Genomic DNA, 19,362 nt, shown 5'->3' with positions numbered 1-19,362 from the left:
CAGGTGAGGTCTGGGCCAGCGCATGTTATGACTAAGGATATCCTGATGCCATTCTGGGCATGGATACCGCAGAGATAGGCCGACCCCGCTTGTGACAGGCCATCTTTGAAACCAAGCATAAACAGAATGCCCTTTGGCATCTGCAGGTCGCAGTTAATGAAAGTCTTGACAGGCCAAAAGATAGGTATCTCGGTCAAATAGTTTTCACCTGGCTCCGAGCTGGCGGTGAGGATTGGAAAGGAATAGGATATTCCTATTGGTCGACATCACAGGACTTGTATCGTGTGTGACTCGTTCCAAGGTTGGCAATCTTTCCATCTTCCAACATCTTCCTCCTCTCTATAATGTATGTTGCCGCAGGATCTGAACAGTCACAAATGGCACAAAAGGAAATTTAATATAATATTGGTCCATTTATAACAAGTACCAAAGACACCGACGTACATTTGAATGTCTTCGTCTTCAATAAACGCTTTAAAATTGACCTCTTTACATCCCACTTCAAATGCTCTCCTACACGCCTAGTCGGTCGTATTACCGCCAGAGGGATACTCACTTATTCAGAGATCCAAATAGCTTAATTTCATTCCACGATTCTCATGTATCAACTAGAAGGTATTATCCGGGATAAAAATGGCTGTCATGGGACTAGTCTTATCATTCATTGATTGTGATGGAGCTACACTCAAATACATCGATAGGCACAATCCTAAATTTTCCGCTCCCAGACGAAAATAGGTGGATTAGACCTCGCAAACACTTGAGAAACTTCACAGTCACAACATCGTCCGGGGAGATGCAAAGGCAGCAAATGTGCTTATTGATGTCAATGACGATGCATACTTGATTGATTTAAGTGGAGGTTACACCGTGGGTTGGATCGAGAGGGAAATTTTAACTCAATTGATGGAGATCTTCAAGGACTACAGAATATCAAGCGATACCTTTTTGAATGACCTCAAACTTCACTTAACTCCATGCTAACTCATCACCAATTATCTCTTTTACGAATCTGGGGCCAAATTATACAAGGTCGCTAGAACGTATCATCATTTGCCTCCGAGCCTGTCTTATATAACCGACTAAGTAGCATTTGCTACCTACCTTGAGACAGGCATCTTACTGAGTGGGTCTGCGTATGCTTGATTCAGTGTGAGACGGCTTCCCTGCTAGTAAGTATGGACCGGCCACATTAATAGGATTTCACAATTTCCCACGCCCATTTGTTTGCCCAAATATTAGCCTCTTGAAACCTTGCCTCTTGGCGCATAATAAATACCCGAACACGTCAGTAATAAATTCATACGCACAATTATTGATGATGTGCGGATTTGGCATCGTGGGAATATAGAACCACATACGGTCTCCAGAGGTCGCCAATTTGTCCGGGTTTTCTATTAGAGAGTTTAGGCTCTCTTTCTCAAATTTGGCTGATTCGACAACACCCTCCTCCCTTTCAGCCGCAATTACGGAGTATAGCCCTCCACAATCGTAGATTACTAAGGTACCCTGCATGCGCTAATGTACATAGTTTCAAGGCAATCTGCAGCCTTGTCTTGGCATAGGGGTCAAAGTTAGGAATCAGGCCAATAATAGTCAGCCGGGATCTGCCAGGATCCTGCCAAGTATCGAGCGTGTTGGTTACCAAGTCCGCTAATTGCCCCGACTTGCCTCCCTATACGCCCGAGCATGTAACAGTCCGAACTGGTCTCGTGCCTGGAAGCCTTGTCTGCCCCTTCTCTACTCCGCGGCCCTTTTCTTCATCCTACACACATTTTGGATTTGGCGGCCAGAATTGCTTGATAAACCTTCGAATTTACCCGTTCCTTTGATGTCGTTTAGCACCGTTGTCAACAGATAAATGTCTTCTGGTTACAGAGACGGCTGGGCTCTTCGCAGGATGGCGGCTGCAAGGGCAATGAGCATGGAGAACCCACCTGGGATAATTGGGTGTATTGCTGCCCGATTGAGATGACACGATCCACGGACGTTGACAACAACAAAAGATGCACAATCAGGACTTCACCATCACGTTCAGCTTCAACCCCTCGACGATGTGCTGATCCGACCATGAGCCTATGGTCTGATTCTGAGGGATACTTTTGCTGTGACTCGGATCTACTTGGATTCCGCAACGATCAATTTTACAAAGGGTGCGCCACGGAAAGCGAAATCCAGAAAAATGGAAGCTGGACAAAAGACGATCCTGAGGGTCAGCCGTCGGGTAAGTCCAAGGTACAATGCTGTGGGGGCACTAGGCTCTTCGTGACAACGCAGAGACTTCCAAGGTTGAAAAGTAGAATCAGATCAGCTAATGCAATATATAGTATCACTTAGTTTGACCGCCACTTCCATGACTGCCACATCTTCATCAACCATGTCAGCTTCAGAGCCTCAAGGGTCATCGACAAATACAGGCGCAATTGTTGGTGGTGTTGTCGGTGGAGTGGGCGGTGCACTCATCATTGTCGCCGCGATATGGTTTTTAATGCGCCATCGTCGTTCCCAAGTGGCAGCCAAGGGGTCAGACACAAATCATCATTACGCCCAGCCAGGATACCATAGTGACACTGGCCCAGATCATCATCATGATGTTCCTCAGCAAGAAGTCATGGGTAGTACTCGGCACCCCCAGGAGCTATCTGGAAACAATAGTGGGGCCAAGTCGTTTTCCGAGCTTTCTTAGAACTTATACCCCGGAACCCCACGTCTTGATCAATGTTTCTGCCGAGGGCAGCGTCCCTGGTCTGCAGGATTTTCTCATCCTCATATCACAAAGGTATAAACCTTTCTCGATGCATGTTTTTCATCTTCTCCTTCATCTTCTTCATATTCTTCATCTTCATCCTTTTCCTCTTCTTAATTCAATAGTACCTCCCATGAATTAATATCTTCATTGGTATGGTACTTGTATGAACCTTAGCGAATATAATTTTGAGCACGATCAGTAGGTGGTGCATAATACGGTTTCGTCCTCTACAGACCGATTTTCTTGAAGATAGATGATCATAGAGGGTTTATACCCTGTCCAACTTCCCAGGTTAATAGCAGTGCATATCATCACTACCACACGACTTTCTGAATTGAAGCCTTTTCATTTCAAATCAGACCTTTTCCTACCCGAAAAACAGATTCCAAGATCCCTTTTCAAATTCCACTCAGAGTGGTGACTAAATTGGCATGCGATACATCGTGTATAAGATCAGAGATTAGCAAATACAAAGTCCGCAAAGGCTACATCATTCGCTCAGGTAGGTGAGGGACCCTGAAGAGTATAGCAACAAGACCGGCCACCAAACCCAACGAATGAAAAAGCGAGAAAAAAAAAAAAAAAACATACAACAGATATTGTATGTCAGTGGTAACCTAGCGCCCACGATTTTGTTCTAGGCGGCTCGCAGCCCTGTCGGCGTCCGTTCAACCCGTCACCTGAAGAGACGAAATGGGCATCCAAAAGGCGCATTTGGGAATTTCCGCAAAATCAGATCTAACGTGGCGCTCAAGGTTAAATATCATTATATAGTAGTTACCATTTGATTCAATACCATAGAGACTTTAGCTTACACTTGAGAATAGCGATTTAGAGCTCGGCAAGTTGCCCAGACTATGTTTCTACTACGCTGTTATACGTTTGCTGTCTGGTCACAGTGAGTAGCCCTAGTCGTGGCTCTTGCTTACAAGGTTTACCGATATGGTAATGCTTTACTGCTGGGATCCTTAAGCATTGTCCCGTTACTGTACCGTCGCTGTACTGATTCTAAAACGGATTAAGGCCTTATCAAATAACTCCGAAGGATATACTAGGTAGGGCGCTAGGTAAGTTATCTAAAATAGCTTTTCTACCTATCGAATATTTGTTATAAGAGTTAAACTTCTTTAAAGAAAGATCTCATGGTATTCTATATTATCCTAGTTTAATGAATCGTAAGGAACTGCAAAGGGCTACACCCGAATTTATTCTATGAAGCGGTGCCTATATATAGTTTTGAGGAGTGTAAAAGCAGGGTGTGACCAGCGGTGACCTTTGGGCTTGTGGTAATAAAATCTGGTTTCAAACGTTAGCCCTCGGTATAGCTATACATAGCTTTTCCCCAACCCCGGGGCCTAGCATCCTACATATAACTCACCCCTACATTCCTATGCTTCCATAGACCCCCAGAATCGACAAGAGATGCCCGTAGGGGTCCCAATAGAAATTTGCTAGAGTTTGTTGCAGAATAATTGGCTATTTAAAGATGTTCTATATTAGCGTAGCGGATTTTGGCTAGACAAATCATATACAAGGTATCAAAGAGTCACTGTGGAACCCCGCTAAGGTGTGGTTAGGGGTTCCCTTCTCAGCAGGTCCGTAATACGTTGTTTGGATCTAGAAATCCGAGAAATAGTGGAGACATATATGGTACAATATGAACTTGCCAGATTCGAATTCCACTACAAAGCTGATAAGGGAAATCTTTTCCTGATATACAAGAAAACTAGGGCTCATGGTGAGGTGGTGATTGTGTTCATACCACCTGACTTCCACCAAAACAAAACCAACTTGTGAATAGGCCTTTAGAGATCACAACATCTAGAAGTAAGGACCTCTAAAAGAGAGGCCCCCAGCTCACAAAAGTTTACCGTAAACCATTCATGATGTTCTTTTGCTTCCAATCCTTCTTCTATTATGCTATATTTCTAACTATATATTAGAAGCCACCTCTCGGTGCAGATCGACTGCTGGCAATATATTGAACTCGGCTCCATTTTCATCTCGTAATTCTTGCCTCAACTAAACACTTATGCCGGTGCTGTTTTGTATAGCTAGTACTATATACCTTATGGTTCCGAATTTGTACTGACTGTAACCTCCCTAACTTACTGCACACCACTCTGCGCACCATTATTAGCCGCATGCACAAAACCAGCTGACTTTTTTCAGCCCTATTTCCCTATTTCCCCCTATTTCTACCCCGCCTCTTTCTCTTCCCCTCATTCTTCGACCGGTCATAGGCTACTTCTTGAAGTTTGAAGGTATTCTAGATTATACTAGTGATTGTTTTTCGATTCTGACTGCCAAATTTATATATTATGGCTGAAATAATCGGCGCTACAGCCAACGTTATCAGCTTTTTTACATTGTTAGAATAAATTGTCCGAAGTATAGACAGGCTAAAATCCGTACACTCATTCATGAAAAATGCGACCACGGAGTTTCAAGGATATATTGATGATATTGAGCTTATTCAGATTATTTTGATAAGACTGAGGCCGGAAATGCTAGAAGCTACTAATCTTCCCTCTACAGAGAGACGTTTGCGTGTCTTTCAGAAAGACCTGGATTCTCTTGTAGGTGAAATGCACAAGCTGAAGGCTTAAGGCACGAACGGAAGGCTGGCAATTCTGAAACTGGCCTTGAAAAAAGAAAATTTTTAAGTTCAGAGATAAAACCTGGATAGTATTAAGACGACAATGATGCTCCTTCAGCAAATATACTGTAGGTCAGTTTCTCAATAACTATGTTGTAAACTAAACATTTAACCTACGTGCAACTAACCTTTAATGTTGTGAAATAAGCACATCCATACGTGAACTGAAGCAGAAGGTTGACTCCTCTCTTATATCGATACCTCCTATAGTTTGACCTGAACGATGTCAAAGTTTCGAATAGTGGTAAAAGACTACACCATATAGCGTACATTTATCTTACTTACACTTGACAATAGGCCCAGAATACCAAGTGAAAAGCACAACCAAGAATCACGACGGTACAACACTAGTCGGCGAAAAATCTGTTTTCGCACACTGCTCGTCTTCTTGGATAAACTCTGGACATTTGATATATCTCAGAATTTTTCGACCTGGAATTTCAGTATCCAAGTCAATAATGTCTTGCTATCACACTCTGAAATCTTCAGACTCTGTGGACAGGGAAAGGTCAAAGAAATCCAGGAATTATTCACGAACCGTCTCGCATCTCCCTTCGATTGCGATTGTTATGGAAGAGGGCCGCTGTATGTAGGTCTTATATCACCATTTACTTTCGTTTTTGGCTCATGTGATAAAAATTATTAGGTAGCCTCTCGAAATGGACAACTAGCGGTTTGCTAAATGCTATTGGAGAATGGGGCGGATCTAGGTCAAAGAGATATATGGGGAGCGTGAGTTTTTCTGAGCTTGACTTGAGCTGTTTCGAAGCTATCTGATAATTGACGCTAGTACTCCCCTCGGCGAAGCAAACACAGCAGCTGGAAATTGGATCAAGTACCCAGAAAAAGTTCCTTTATTCCTCGAATTATACAGACTCTTTGTTCGTGAGTTCGGAGACGAGCTATTCGAGGACCTTGACACAAGGTGGTCATTAACATCTGGCTTTCAGGGCCCCTATGAAGCTCTCTCTTTGATACAAGAGTTTTCTTTCAACTTTTATTCATATCTACCCCTTGAATTTCGGTTTAAGCGGGCAATGGCAGTTGATAACTGGTGGGTATGCGGTGCAAGTCCAACTACACTTCAAATGGCGATGGGCGGTGATCGAATTGACCCTAGTGCCTATTTACTTGAGGATGATAATGGAGAAACCCTCCTATACCGGATTGTTCAAGGTATGGCCGTTGACTTCTCTGAAAGAAGGAGCAGCAGTATGCCGAAGTGGCGTGAGCTGCTTTTTGATGCTATCACGGCATCTGCCGACCCATGCCAATTGTCCTCTAGATACGGGGCAATTCGTACGCCTCTCACCACAGTCCTGCAATACTATACCAAGAATTGGGCAGGAATCAAACGAGCAAATTATAGATTTGACTCCTTTATCCATTTCTGGGCATCGGAGCTTCAGTTGGCCGGCGTTGATTTAGCAGAGTACGGGGCGAAGGAGAAATCATTACATATGTCAGGCGTTGTTGGTCTGGAGATCTTTATATATGTTGGGTTTGAGAAGTCTGGCCCAGTATATAATCCTGACATAGGTGAATAGCTTCCGTTTCGTTTCCTGTCGCTTGAATATGGGCTAAGACCAGAAAAGTGGAGACTATGGGTATCGAATCCGGTAGATGAACTGGTATGGCAATTCTGGGAATTGGTCGAGAAGGGAGAACAAGTTATGCCAGGTACATGGATAGATTAGCCACATGTAGGACCGTTGGCCCTGCTTCGCAATGCGATTTTCTTAGTAGCTACACGGGCATTGTACGTTAATTGGTTAATGAGTGATCGCTGCGTCTTATGTAATTGGCCTATGATTGAGATGGAAAGTTTAGCCGAGAGGCCCGGTCATCGCTTCTGGCGGTGTTCAGGGAATCAGGTGAAGGACCCTGAAGCGGCTGAAGGTTAGAGCGGCAAGAACACTAGGCCCAACGAATGACAAAAAACGGGTGAAACAAAAACATACAACAGCAGGGATTCGCATGTGGTCACCCACCATACTACTAACCTGCCGGCGTGTGGCTTAAGTACGGCTGAGCGGACGGGAAGCCCTGTTCTCCACACCCTATGGTCGTATGTACCAAATGCAGCTAAAAAGGGAAATATATGGAAGAACATTCTAAGATATGCGACCTTAGTATCGTCATGAATAAGCTTGGATGATAAGTGTAGAATAAATAGTGCATAAACAGAGTTTTTAGGTTAAAAGTGCCCTCAATTTGTTGGCTGCTTGGACCATGGCACCTTCTGATCCCATATTGGTATATTAAATTTCGCGGCTTTGCTCAGGTCTACTCAAAAATACATATATCTTTCCCAGGTGGGTAATAATTGATGAATTATCTCTTCCAAGGTTATCTAGCACTCTGTAAACCCGAGGGAGGCACGAATGTCACTGGCAGAAAGACTCGGACTCGGCAAGTTTCTCACGACTCGAAACCTTGGAAATTATAAAGAATAACGATATGATTAATCCTAAGCTTGGGAGTTGGCTCTAACGTAGCCCCTCGGTCCAGGGTCGGCTATCTCGGCTATTGTGAGGAGGTTATTCAAGTGATTGGATAATGGCATAACTTCAATCTCAACAGATCTACATATCTGCAAATCAGTCCTGTATCACACGCTAAGTATCGTTAATCCGGAAATATTTCCGAGAACCTGAAGATTTTCTTCCGTACACACAGGCCGATAGGCCTCCCATGCCCAGGTGGACGCTATTTTAGCGCTGACAGGATTTAAGAACTGGTCATGCAATTGGCCTCTGATAGGACAATAAATAGACTAAATATAGTATCGAAGCGCATCAAGCTTAGAATATAAATTGCACTAGCAGCCAATTTTGGAAGACTCTAGTTCTCAATATTTTCTCCAGCCATGACTATCATTATCGGGTCTAAAGAATCTCTTCCTCGCACTGGGCTAGCAGCCCTTCTGCCCCAGCTTGACATCCCGGGATCAGTCCAGCTACCCAATGGAACAATTGTTGCTTTCGGCACCGGAGACCCAATTTATAGGGTGATATTCCGCTCGGAGTGTGCCCTTCGAACCCCAATGACCGAACTCAGCCTTGGAAAGGCTTACATCTCCGGAGACATTGAAGTGGAGGGAGATATCGGCGCTCTATTCGGAGCACGAAAAAGCATCACGGAAAAGGTACCCATACGCCAAAAGGTACAGTTTGTATATGACTATTTCCGAGAGGCGACAAAGATGAATGCGAAAGCCATTGGCGATCATTATACCCGCGGGGATGACTTCTACCTTACGTTCATTGACAAGCGGTACCGATTCTATTCCCAGGGGCTATTCAAAACACCAGACGAGACAATTGAAGAGGCATCCGAACACAAACTTGAGACTATGTTCTCTAGTCTTGGTCTTAAGCGTGGGATGCGATTGCTTGATATTGGAGGTGGATGGGGTGGGGTGACGCAGTACTGTGGTGCTCGAGGAGTCCATGTCACAACCCTGACGCTGACAGCAGATTCTGCACGCTACATACAGCGTCTAATAACTGAGAAAAGTCTCCCGGGTGAAGTCTTCCTTCAAGACTTCTTCAACCACAAGCCCGAGAAGCCGTATGACCACATTGTCATTTATGGAGTCATCGAACATATTCCAAACTATCGTCGATTTGCCAGCCACGTTTGGAAAATGTTAGCCCCGGGAGGCAGATTGTACCTAGACGGCTCAGCAGCAGTGACAAAGTACAGCCCAAGCGCTTTTACGCGAGACTATATCTGGGGTGGCACACATACATTTTTCACTCTCCAAGACGTGATTGGCGAGCTACTCTTCCACGGTTTCGAAATCATCGATGTCGCGCGAGAGACGACAGACTACCAGCGAACAATGGAGGAATGGGCAAGGCGGCTAGATGCAGCAAAAGACGAAATCATCTCAGGCTGGGGCGAGGAGACGTACCGTGTTTTCCGCTTGTTCTTGTGGGGTGGAGCGCACGCCTTCAAGTCCAATACTCTGCAGGCTTACCATCTTGTCGCTGAACGCACATCTTCTCCGGGGCCACGTCCTTCGAAGCCTAGGCGTATGCTATATGCCATAGAGAACATATTTCAATAGGGATCAAACTTCGAACTGAACAACACAATCGAATCGATCTCAATCTAAATAACTTGAACATATTCTTACTAATACTTCATTATGAACGGCTACTAGTAGTATCTTCAAGTTGGATTGTTGAAATGATAATCCAACCTTAGAAGATACCAAGATACTATATTGTAAAGTGCTGTTCAAGTTCCGACCATCTCGCTTGGGAACCCTCTGTCCCCACAATGACGCTAATACAGATTTCAAGGGATGAAGGAAATGTGAGGCTGAAAGTGGGTCTTGCTGTTGTCTTCCTAGGGTTGGAAAACCTCTTGGCTGTCTGATAAGATCAAATTAGGTCTGATCTACATTGCTTCACCATAATTTCTCACCGGATTTGTATTATTCCAGTCCCTGTAGATGACCCGATTTAGCGCAGGCTAAAGCACTAACAAACGAGTGAGTCGCCGTCGCGTACAAAATTCACGGGCAGAGCTAAATATTTAGCCGGGCCTGAGGCTCTTAGGCAGCTCCGAGTCGGAGCTCTTTGCCCCGCTGTTTGCTGCCTAGCGAATCGGCGCTATAAATATTCGCGTCCACATCCATCATTTCCTCAATCAACCTTTTCATTTACAACACCCATCGTGACTATCATCATCCGAGTCAGCAGCGACAACCTCGAAGTTGGATATGTCTAATTTTTGCGGTTGTTGTTTCTACCAGGCCAACGCCTGGCATTACCTGCCACAGATCTCCCTCAAAGTCCACGCAACAATCCTCTCCTCCACATCTCGCACAACTCTCACGCAAACATTTACAAACTCCTCAGACCTTCCTCTCGAGGAAGTTTCCTACAACTTCCCCCTCTACGATGGCGTCAGTGTGGTTGGATTCGAGTGTCGCGTAGGAACGCGATATCTGCACAGTAAAGTGGAGACAAAAGAGCAGGCGAATGAGGAATTCAACAGCGCGGTCGCGAATGATAAAACTGCAGCAATTATGGAGCATGGCTCCAAGGAAAACGACATCTTCGTAACTAGATTAGGCAATGTCCCCGCGAACGAAACAATCATGGTAGAAATCACGTTCATCGGAGAGTTGAAGCAGGACGCACAGTCCGACGGGATCCGATATACTCTCCCCAATGCCATCGCACCGAGATATCCTGACTCGAGAGCCTTACCTCGCTCTACGTCAATATTCGCGCCGCCGCCTGTAACTGAAGAGCAAACAATCAAAATGCCTGAGTGGGGCCTGGTAAAGACGTCTGGTATCGATATCACGGTCGATGTCCAGATGGAGAAAACTTCCATCATTCGGGAACTGCAGTCACCGAGTCATTCAGTGAAGGTCTCTTTGGGATGTACTTCAACTGCTCCCAGTGGTGGTCGTTCAGGATCAACATTCGACCCATCCCAGGCCTCTGCCTCAATCCGCCTAGTCAAAGAAAATGAACTCCTACTCGAGCGCGACTTCGTGCTCGTCGTCAAAGCCGATGGCCTCGATAACCCCACAGCCCTACTCGAAACACACTCGAGCATCCCCAATCAGCGCGCATTGATGGTGACGCTAGTGCCGAGGTTCAATCTACCACCCATCAAACCGGAGGTGATCTTCGTCATCGATCGAAGTGGTAGTATGCAGAGCAAGATCCCAACATTGCGATCAGCCTTGCAAATCTTCTTGAAGTCGCTGCCTCTTGGTGTCTGCTTCAATCTCTGTTCCTTTGGGAATGAGCATCGTTTCTTATGGCCGCAGAGTCGAGTCTATGATAAGTCAAGTCTGACCGAGGCTTCGGCATACGTCGAGACGATAGCCGCAGATATGGGAGGCACGAATATGACTTCGGCGGTCAAAGCCACCGTTGCGAGTCGTCTCGATGATAAAGAACTCGAAGTTCTCATTCTGACTGACGGCCAGATCTACAATCAGCAGGAGTTATTTAGTTTTGTTCGGGAGAGTGTCACCACAAACAAGTCATCCGAAAGCCAGTCGGCTCGTTTCTTCTCGCTTGGGATTGGATCTCAGGCGTCGCATTCCCTGGTAGAAGGTATTGCCAGGTCCGGAAATGGTATCTCACAATCCGTTCTCGAGTATGAGGAGCTTGACCGAAAGGTTGTGAGGATGTTGAAGGGTGCACTTACTCCTCATATCAGCGACTTCAAACTCCAGGTCGATTACGATTCACCTGAGCAGGAATTTGAAGTTGTGGATGTAATTGATTCGGCCCCAGCTACCATCACCGAAAGGGAAGATAAAAATGGAGATGGAAACGAAGATCCTGTTGAATCCCTCGAGAAGAGAATCGCTCAAATTTCCATCTCCCTCTTCGACGAAGCTTTCCAAGAATCCGACGCCGAGCTCGGAACACCCCAGAACAAGGACAAAGAGAGCAACAACTTGCCAGACCTTTCACCTCCTGATATTCTCCAAGCTCCCCACCAAATTCCCCCTCTCTATCCCTTCATCCGGAGCTATGCATACCTGCTCCTAGACCCAAAGTCATCAGACCGGGTCCCAAAATCACTCACTCTTACCGCCACATCCAGCGGGAGACCCCTTCAACTTCGCATCCCAATCAAAAACAGCGTTCAAGGCGAAACAATCCACCAACTCGCCGCACGAAAGGCAATGGTCGAGCTAGAAGAGCAACACAGTTGGCTCGAGCATAGCAAAGATCTCGACGGAAACCCCTTTTCCCGCTTCCACGCAGATACAAAGAGTCGGCTTGCGAAACGCGAGTGCCAAATTCTAGGACTCAAGTATCAAGTCACGGGAAAGCACTGCTCATTTGTTGCATTGGAAGAAGACTCAGCCGAGAAGGAAAACGAACAAAGGGAAGAAGAGGAAGACAAATGCAAAGTCCCCGAAATTGGCGACAAAGGCCCATCTGTCAAAGTACCAGCCTTCAACATCATACAAGCACACCCAAGTCAACATGCGCGGGTAAAAGCGACAAATCCTTTCTGTTCACCTGCGGCTCGCCCGGGCTTTGTACAAGCTAGAGCCTTTGGACAAGCTAGCAACCCTGGGGATGGAGGTAAGCCCATGTTCGGTGCTTTCATGGGCAATTCATCTGGGCAGATGCAGCAGATGCAACAGATGCAACAGATGCAGCAGATGCAGCAGATGCAGTCTTGTCAGCCGAGTCAGTCGATGCAGCAGATGCAGGAATTGCAGCAAATTCAACGCATGCAGCAGATGCAGCGGATGCAACAGAGCGAGCGCCAGACTCCGACGGGCTCAAGGTTGTTTGGTGGCTCTGATCAAGCCACTGCCACTCCTATGGGTGGTTTTGGCAGTAGTACGCAGGGATCTGGCGCTGCACCTTCTTCAGGCCAACAACCTCCATTTGGGGTTGGAATGACTCATTATCCACCAGCTCTATTCGGCGGTGGTCCACAACACGCATCGAATAAGTCTCCATTTGCAAACCCACAGACTCAATCCTCGTCTTCCCCCTTTGGCGCGAGTAATAATCAGCAAACTCAACCCGCGGCTGGAGCGCTATTTGGTCGCCCTCCTCCTGCAGCCAGTCCGTCATCTTTATTCGGCAGCGCTCCCAACCGCCAAAACATGTCTGCAAATAAACCACTCTTTGGTGGCCCTCCTCCTACAACCAATCCTTCGTCTTTATTCGGCAGCGCTCCCAACTCCCAGATTTCCCAAGAGCGTGGAACCTTTGCTTCCCCCTTTGGCGCGAGTAATACTCAACAAACTCAACCTACAGCTGGAGCACTATTTGGTCGCCCTCCTCCTGCAGCCAGTCCGTCATCTTTATTCGGCAGCGCTCCCAACCGCCAAAGCACACCTGCAAACAAACCACTATTTGGCAGCCCTGCCGCTAATTCCAGCCAGCCATCTTTATTCGGCTCAGCACAGCCACCAACCGCCCAACCATCTGGATTCGGAGCCGCAGTCTCTCAGAATGACCAAACCCCAAATCCAGGATCTCTTTTCGGATCACCCAATCCGCCAACTCTAGCCACAAGCTTGGAAAAGACTAACAAGTCAAAACTCCACTCACTAATCGCTCTGCAAGACTTCTCGGGCAAATGGACTCTCACCCAGGGACTCTGCAATCTTCTAGGATGCGAGGAGGATACCGTTCGTCGACGCTTCATTGACATGTTAGGACAATCTTATTCTTCTGCTAGTACCGAGTCTAGTCTCGAAGTCCTCGCTACGCTCATGGCGATGGGTCATCTAGAGCATCAACATGCCGAGGAGAAGAGTGTTTGGGAGCTGGTTTTCGGTAAGGCGGAGGCTTGGCTTGAGGACGTCTTGCCCAGGCTCAGAGAAGCTGGAAATAGGATTCAGGCGAGGCGAGCTGAGATCATGTCTTTGGATCATTTGAAGTGAGTATTGAGTAAGATTGGACTAAGTTGACCTCTTTTCAAGAAATAAGCGTACCTTATAGTTTAACGAGTTATTTGAATTCATTATGTTTCATTAATTATTCCCTCTTGGCATCCGTAATTATCTCCCTTTCCCAAAAGGAGCAATCATAAGTACCTAAGTAACCGGAATGAAATGTGCAAGAACTGTCCAACTCACCGGGTCGAGCTATACTCAATTTACGCGGCCCATGTTGAAACTGCCTGAACAAGCCGCAAATCAACCGCCAGTCATACAACGCTACGCCTATATCCAATCACAGACGAAAAAAAACAACTCCCCGAAAAGATCACGGGACAAGAGTGAGCGCGGCAGCTTCAATAGCAGCAGCAAATACAGATGCCACCAGTCAAGAATAAGCTTTTGTCTGGTCCTCCCGCTTAAGGTATTGGCACTCCTTGGGATTTCCAAGGATTTTGTTAAGAAATATCGCATCAGGGCAATGCGTCAATTTTGATGATCGGTGTCTTTATCTCGTAATTGGAGAGACACCAGAGCGCCCCAAACGTATTGCGAGCAGCAACGGTGAGAAGAAGTTCGTGATATGTACACCCTGTTATATTCCTGTTCACATGATTATCCAAAGGAATATTTCAATTGGTACAAAATCCCAAAATGGGAATTATAATGACCTTGACTTAATTTATACTTATTTCGATAAACTTTAAATGAGACATTTTGGGTACTCCGTACTTGTGTCAGACTCAGACCCAATTTCTAAGGTTATCCCAACACATGACACTCACCTGCAAGGAGTAAGTAGCTTATCGTATAAAATACGCAGCAAGATAGCTCGAATCAAGGATAAATAGAAATATAATAAATATTCAAGAAGACTCTAGGGCAAGCCCCCGTCACTAGCTCTTATTCCCCCTTTTCCTATCCCAACTCATCACTCACCGACAATTTGAACCAATCCAACAGCTCGAAAGAAATCATCTAAACCAAAATCAAACAGGTCTTAACTTGATTAGGCAAGAAAATAGACCTGTCCTGATTAGGAATGAATTTACGCGATCTGCGCCACAGCTCTGCAGATGGGAATGCGATCCATAGATAAAGAGAGCTTGCAACCCCGCAGTGTCCAGCTGCCCTGTGCCCACTGGGAGAAGCTTTCGCTTTCGCCTCTCCAATGAAGAAAGGTCCCACTCGAGTGATAGATACCGAGATAGCTTGCTATAGGCCTGTTTATAGTTGGAGAAAGGAACAGGGGGAGGGGGGCTGGGTACAGCAAGGTATACATCAACCTGCCGTACTACAGTGGCTGAAAGTCCACATTTTTGATAAATAAGCTGTCTGTAACCCTAATATTCCACTAAATAATGGGAAACGGCGACAGTTGCCTCTCTCGATTACCTCGATACTAGTACTATCTACGGAGTACTACTGAACCTCATCCTACTCTCGTTTTCTCTAGGGTACAGTACCATGGCCCTCGAAACAGAAACCGATAAGCCCATCGCAGCTAGCGATGCCCCCCATCGATCATGACCACGACCACGAAGCAGGTTCACTCAAAAGTATTCGCGAAGAAGGGGAACTTGAAGGACTAGGATACAAACAAGAACTCCGCCGCAACCGCTCCGTTGCAACTCTCCTCTTCCAATCCCTCGCCATCGCCGCCATCCCCTATGGTGAAGGCAGTGCCCTTCTCAGCGCCGTCTACGGCGGTGGCCCTCTATCAATCTTCGTCGGATGGATAATCGTCTGCTTTCTAGACCAATGCGTCGCAATGTCCCTCGCCGAACTCGCATCCCGATATCCAACCTCCGCCGGACCCTACTACTGGACCTTCCAACTAGCAAAGTCCAACAAAACAACCATATCATTCATCAACGCCTGGATCTGGGTCATTGGGAACTGGACCATCACACTATCCGTGAATTTCGGCTTCGCCTCCATGCTCTCCGCCGTAATATCAATGTATCACCCAGACTGGAGCGCAAACAGCTGGCAACTCCTCCTTATCTTCTACGCCGTCTGTCTCGGCTCCCTAGCTATCTGCACCTTTGCAAATCGCTACCTGCCCCAAGTAGATACAGCCTGCGCCGCCTGGACAGCCGTAACAATCCTCGTGATCCTCATCGCAACCTCCATCAAAGCCGACGCAGGCCGCCACTCCGCCTCATACGCCCTATCCCACTACGACAAATCCTTCGCCGGCTGGGGCGGCTTCACCCTATTCATCGGCCTCCTCCCAGCAGCATATACCTTCTCCGCCATAGGCATGGTCTCATCAATGGCAGAAGAATGCCCCCAACCCGCCGTCAAGGTGCCCCGAGCAATCGCCCTCGCCGTGCCCGTCGGCTTCATCGCAGGCCTCTTCTTCATCATCCCACTCTGCATCACCCTCCCCCCACTAGAAGAAATCATAAACGCACCAGGCGGCCAAGCCCTCCCCTTCATCCTGCACCGAGTAATGGGCTCACCAGGCGGCGGGCTGGGCCTAATCTTCCTCGTCCTAATAATAACCCTCTTCTGCTCAATAAGCATAACAGTCGCTGCCTCCCGCTCAACCTGGGCCGTCGCCCGCGACGACGCCCTCCCCCTCGCGAAACTGTGGGCAAAAGTCCACCCAACCCTCAATGTACCCGTCTGGTCCCTGGTCCTACTAACCCTGATCCAAATGCTGCTCGGCCTGATCAATCTCGGCAGCACGAGTGCGTTCACGGCCTTTGTTTCTGTCGGCGTGATTGCGTTGGCGGTTGCGTATGCGATTCCAATCTCATTGAGTTTGTTTCACGGGAGGGCGGAGGTCAAGCATGCGCAGTGGAATTGTGGGCGCGTCGTGGGCACGTTTGTTAATGTGCTTGCGTTGGCTTGGATTGCGTTTGAGTTGGTGCTTTTTAGTATGCCGACTGCGTTGCCGGTTACGGCTGTTTCGATGAATTATGCTTCTGTGGTGTTTGTGGGGTTTATGGCTATTTCGGCTGTTTGGTATCTTGTTTATGCGAGGAAACGTGAGTATAAGTTGCTCTTTGGCTTTTCATTCTTGCCTGGGCGTTTGCTAATCGGTCTGCAGATTATAATGGTCCTCCTGAGTCGGATGCGTTGGGTTCAGAGTAGGTTCGGGACTTATTCTTCTATATCAATTTCATGTTTCGGGGTTATGACTTGACTTGTTTTTCAACACCAATCAGAACAAATCGTAGAGTAATCTCGATAAAGTAACCTAAATAATCCCGATTGAATCAACAACAGCAAAGACTCTATAAATACCACGACTCAGCACCATAACAATGTATAACAAATAGGGCCCCAAAGGTAGAGAAATAGGAACACAGACAATATCCTCAATCTATTCTCTCAGTTCAATTCATTACCATCCGTAACAGCAAGCTGTGCTCCCTCCTCACCACTCGCCTCGCCCTTCCTCCGACGAGGCAGTCCCTCATTCGGAGAATGACGTGCCGGCGGAATAGAAGCATCACTAGGACGTCGTCTCCGAACAAGCTGATACCCCCTATCAAGCTCGATTTCGACCGCCTCGCGAACCTTCAGCGCGCTAATAGCGGGCCAAACACCCCGTTCGCCTTTCAGGGTCCAGTCCGCAACGCGTTCTTTCGTCGGACGCTGGAAAAGATTGTACAGATCTTGGACCGCGAGGTCGGGGACCAGAGTTAGGTTTGGGCCGGGGATCGTCTCGTCGATTAGGAGGCGGCTGATTGAGCCCGGGAGGAGGCCGATGTAGTCCAGTTGGCGGACGCGGTGGCGGAGCTCGGCGAGCACGAGACGCATTAGGGAGCGGGAGATGTTGCTCCAGCCTGTTTGGTGGCGGTCGAGGAGGTTGAGCTCGGATCGGAGGAAAGGGATTAGGTAGGGACGGGCTTGGGAGACAATGAAGTGGTTTACGTTGAAGAGTTCTGAGATTCGCGAGAGTGGTGATTCGCCGTCGTTGTAGTTCACATGTCTCCAGGGCCGGAAGATGATGTCTTCTGTGTGGGGCCAAGGGACGATCGAGCCTGTCTCGTCTTTGCAGTATATGGTTACCGGGGAGGTGACGAGTGAAGAGGTGGAGGCATTGGAGGCTGCGGCTGCAGACCAGATCAACACGTTCGGCGCTGTGAGGTAGTTTAGGAGATTGGGCGAGCCTGTCTTTCCCGCTGTGGCAACGGTGATATTCAGAATGCGCTTTGATCGGGCGTAGGCTTCTTCGAAGGTCAAATCGCCCACATTAGCACGAACACATTCTTCCAGGAGTCCCATGTCGAAGAGATGGCCCGTCCGAACAAATCGCATCATGCGTCGGAAGAAAACCCGTATCCAACCCTCGGGGGCAGGATGGTCCTTTTGCCAGTGATCAAAGGCCGAAAGATCAATCGTATCTCCGTTCAAGAGGGGTAGCAGCTCATTTTCTGGATGAATCCCAACAAGAGCCGCAATCATGGCCCCGGTTGCCGTACCGGTGATAATTCGAGGTAGAAGTCCTTGGAGATGCAGCGCTTTCACAACTCCAAGATGACAGAGGCCAAAGGCCGAGCCGCCCTGCAAAAGCAGAGTCGTCCGTCCAAAAGCCTGACGTGTATCGTGGAGGAGCTCTAGCTTGGCCTGCGACGTGAAGCTGCTTGCGTGCACGGGCGCAGGCTGTAGCGAGGTCACATACTGAATGGACAGCGCGACCTGCGTGATGTAGTCGTCAATTAGAAGCTTGGTACCGGCATAGGCATGAGTGAACAACTTTGTTGAGGTGATGTTGCCTAGATTGCGAACAAGTCCAGAGCGAAGCAGATTGACCAAGGTTAAGATATCCTCGCTCTCGCGCGCGCCCATCAAGGCCTCTAAGCGGCCGAGGATGAGTCGATAGTCATAGTGTCGACTGACCGGATTCTGACGCCTGCGTATGAATGTTAGGCAGGGGTTCTTTCTACCTCTTATTGCAAGTATCAATGACGCTCGTCAACACATACCACAAGTCCTTGCTGAGGAGCTCGTCCAGTTCAAAGGCAGCCTCCTCCCACTCTTCGTAAGTCTGAGCCGTCGCAAGAGTATGGAACAGTCGACTGCGTGGTGACTTTGATTTCCACCACGAAAACAGCTTCTATAGATGGTGAGTATGCGATTCCTCTTGGACTGTGCAGTGGCAGTCGCAGACGCAGACGACCAGCCAGGCAGCCCACTTTTGGCCCGAGGTCCAAGTCTCACTCACCTCTCGCCAGAACTGCGCGACATCAAGCAACATGCTGAAAATTGCGGCCAGCATACTATACAGACCGAGCCACCAAGCCATGGTGCACGATTGGGAAATAGAAACGCGACTCCAGGTCGAAGATAGTGGCCGGGCTTCTCCCGGCGCTTTCACATGCTATGGCGTCACGCGCACTTTTCGAAAGGTCAAGAGAGGGGCGCTCTAATCTGATACATCAGCGTGGGCATAAATGTCAGCATCAGTATCAGCATCCAAAGATAACGAAACGCTGCTGGAAATTGAAATTGCAGGTGAGGGGAAATGTTGAAGGGAAGTAAGTGTTGAGCAAGACTGGCAGAACAGACCGGGTCGCACTGGCCGCTCTC

At 47.6% G+C, this 19,362-nt stretch overlaps 6 protein-coding genes across 6 annotated transcripts; 5 read left to right on the top strand and 1 right to left on the bottom strand.

Moving 5' to 3' along the window:
* Window positions 1–2,377: 2,377 nt before the first annotated feature.
* Window positions 2,378–2,686, top strand: N7533_011267 (uncharacterized protein; the record flags this gene model as incomplete). The annotated part of the gene is made up of 1 exon (XM_057107917.1): window positions 2,378–2,686. One exon carries the CDS (start codon window positions 2,378–2,380, stop codon window positions 2,684–2,686), a length of 309 nt encoding a protein of 102 aa, XP_056955295.1.
* Window positions 2,687–6,496: 3,810 nt separating this feature from the next.
* On the top strand, window positions 6,497–6,955 carry N7533_011266 (uncharacterized protein; the record flags this gene model as incomplete). The annotated part of the gene is made up of 1 exon (XM_057107916.1): window positions 6,497–6,955. The coding sequence occupies one exon, from the start codon at window positions 6,497–6,499 to the stop codon at window positions 6,953–6,955; it is 459 nt and encodes a 152-aa protein (XP_056955294.1).
* A 1,322-nt stretch (window positions 6,956–8,277) lies between these two features.
* Window positions 8,278–9,483, top strand: N7533_011265 (S-adenosyl-L-methionine-dependent methyltransferase; the record flags this gene model as incomplete). Its single annotated transcript, XM_057107915.1, has 1 exon — window positions 8,278–9,483. The coding sequence occupies one exon, from the start codon at window positions 8,278–8,280 to the stop codon at window positions 9,481–9,483; it is 1,206 nt and encodes a 401-aa protein (XP_056955293.1).
* A 660-nt stretch (window positions 9,484–10,143) lies between these two features.
* N7533_011264 (uncharacterized protein) lies at window positions 10,144–13,815 on the top strand (the record flags this gene model as incomplete). Its single annotated transcript, XM_057107914.1, has 1 exon — window positions 10,144–13,815. The coding sequence occupies one exon, from the start codon at window positions 10,144–10,146 to the stop codon at window positions 13,813–13,815; it is 3,672 nt and encodes a 1,223-aa protein (XP_056955292.1).
* A 1,507-nt stretch (window positions 13,816–15,322) lies between these two features.
* N7533_011263 (putative amino acid permease) lies at window positions 15,323–16,917 on the top strand (the record flags this gene model as incomplete). Its single annotated transcript, XM_057107913.1, has 2 exons — window positions 15,323–16,811; window positions 16,874–16,917. 2 exons carry the CDS (start codon window positions 15,323–15,325, stop codon window positions 16,915–16,917), a joined length of 1,533 nt encoding a protein of 510 aa, XP_056955291.1.
* Window positions 16,918–17,157: 240 nt separating this feature from the next.
* On the bottom strand, window positions 17,158–19,078 carry N7533_011262 (triacylglycerol lipase family protein; the record flags this gene model as incomplete). The annotated part of the gene is made up of 3 exons (XM_057107912.1): window positions 17,158–18,685; window positions 18,759–18,889; window positions 18,998–19,078. The coding sequence occupies 3 exons, from the start codon at window positions 19,076–19,078 to the stop codon at window positions 17,158–17,160; spliced, it is 1,740 nt and encodes a 579-aa protein (XP_056955290.1).
* Window positions 19,079–19,362: the final 284 nt, after the last annotated feature.

Source organism: Penicillium manginii, assembly GCF_028828005.1.
Source record: "Penicillium manginii strain IBT 31320 chromosome Unknown utg000008l:1.0-3226943.0:1.0-3228205.0, whole genome shotgun sequence".
Lineage (NCBI taxonomy): Eukaryota > Fungi > Ascomycota > Eurotiomycetes > Eurotiales > Aspergillaceae > Penicillium > Penicillium manginii.
Note: the sequence above shows the minus strand (reverse complement) of the source record. Positions and strands in the feature narration are given on the sequence as shown.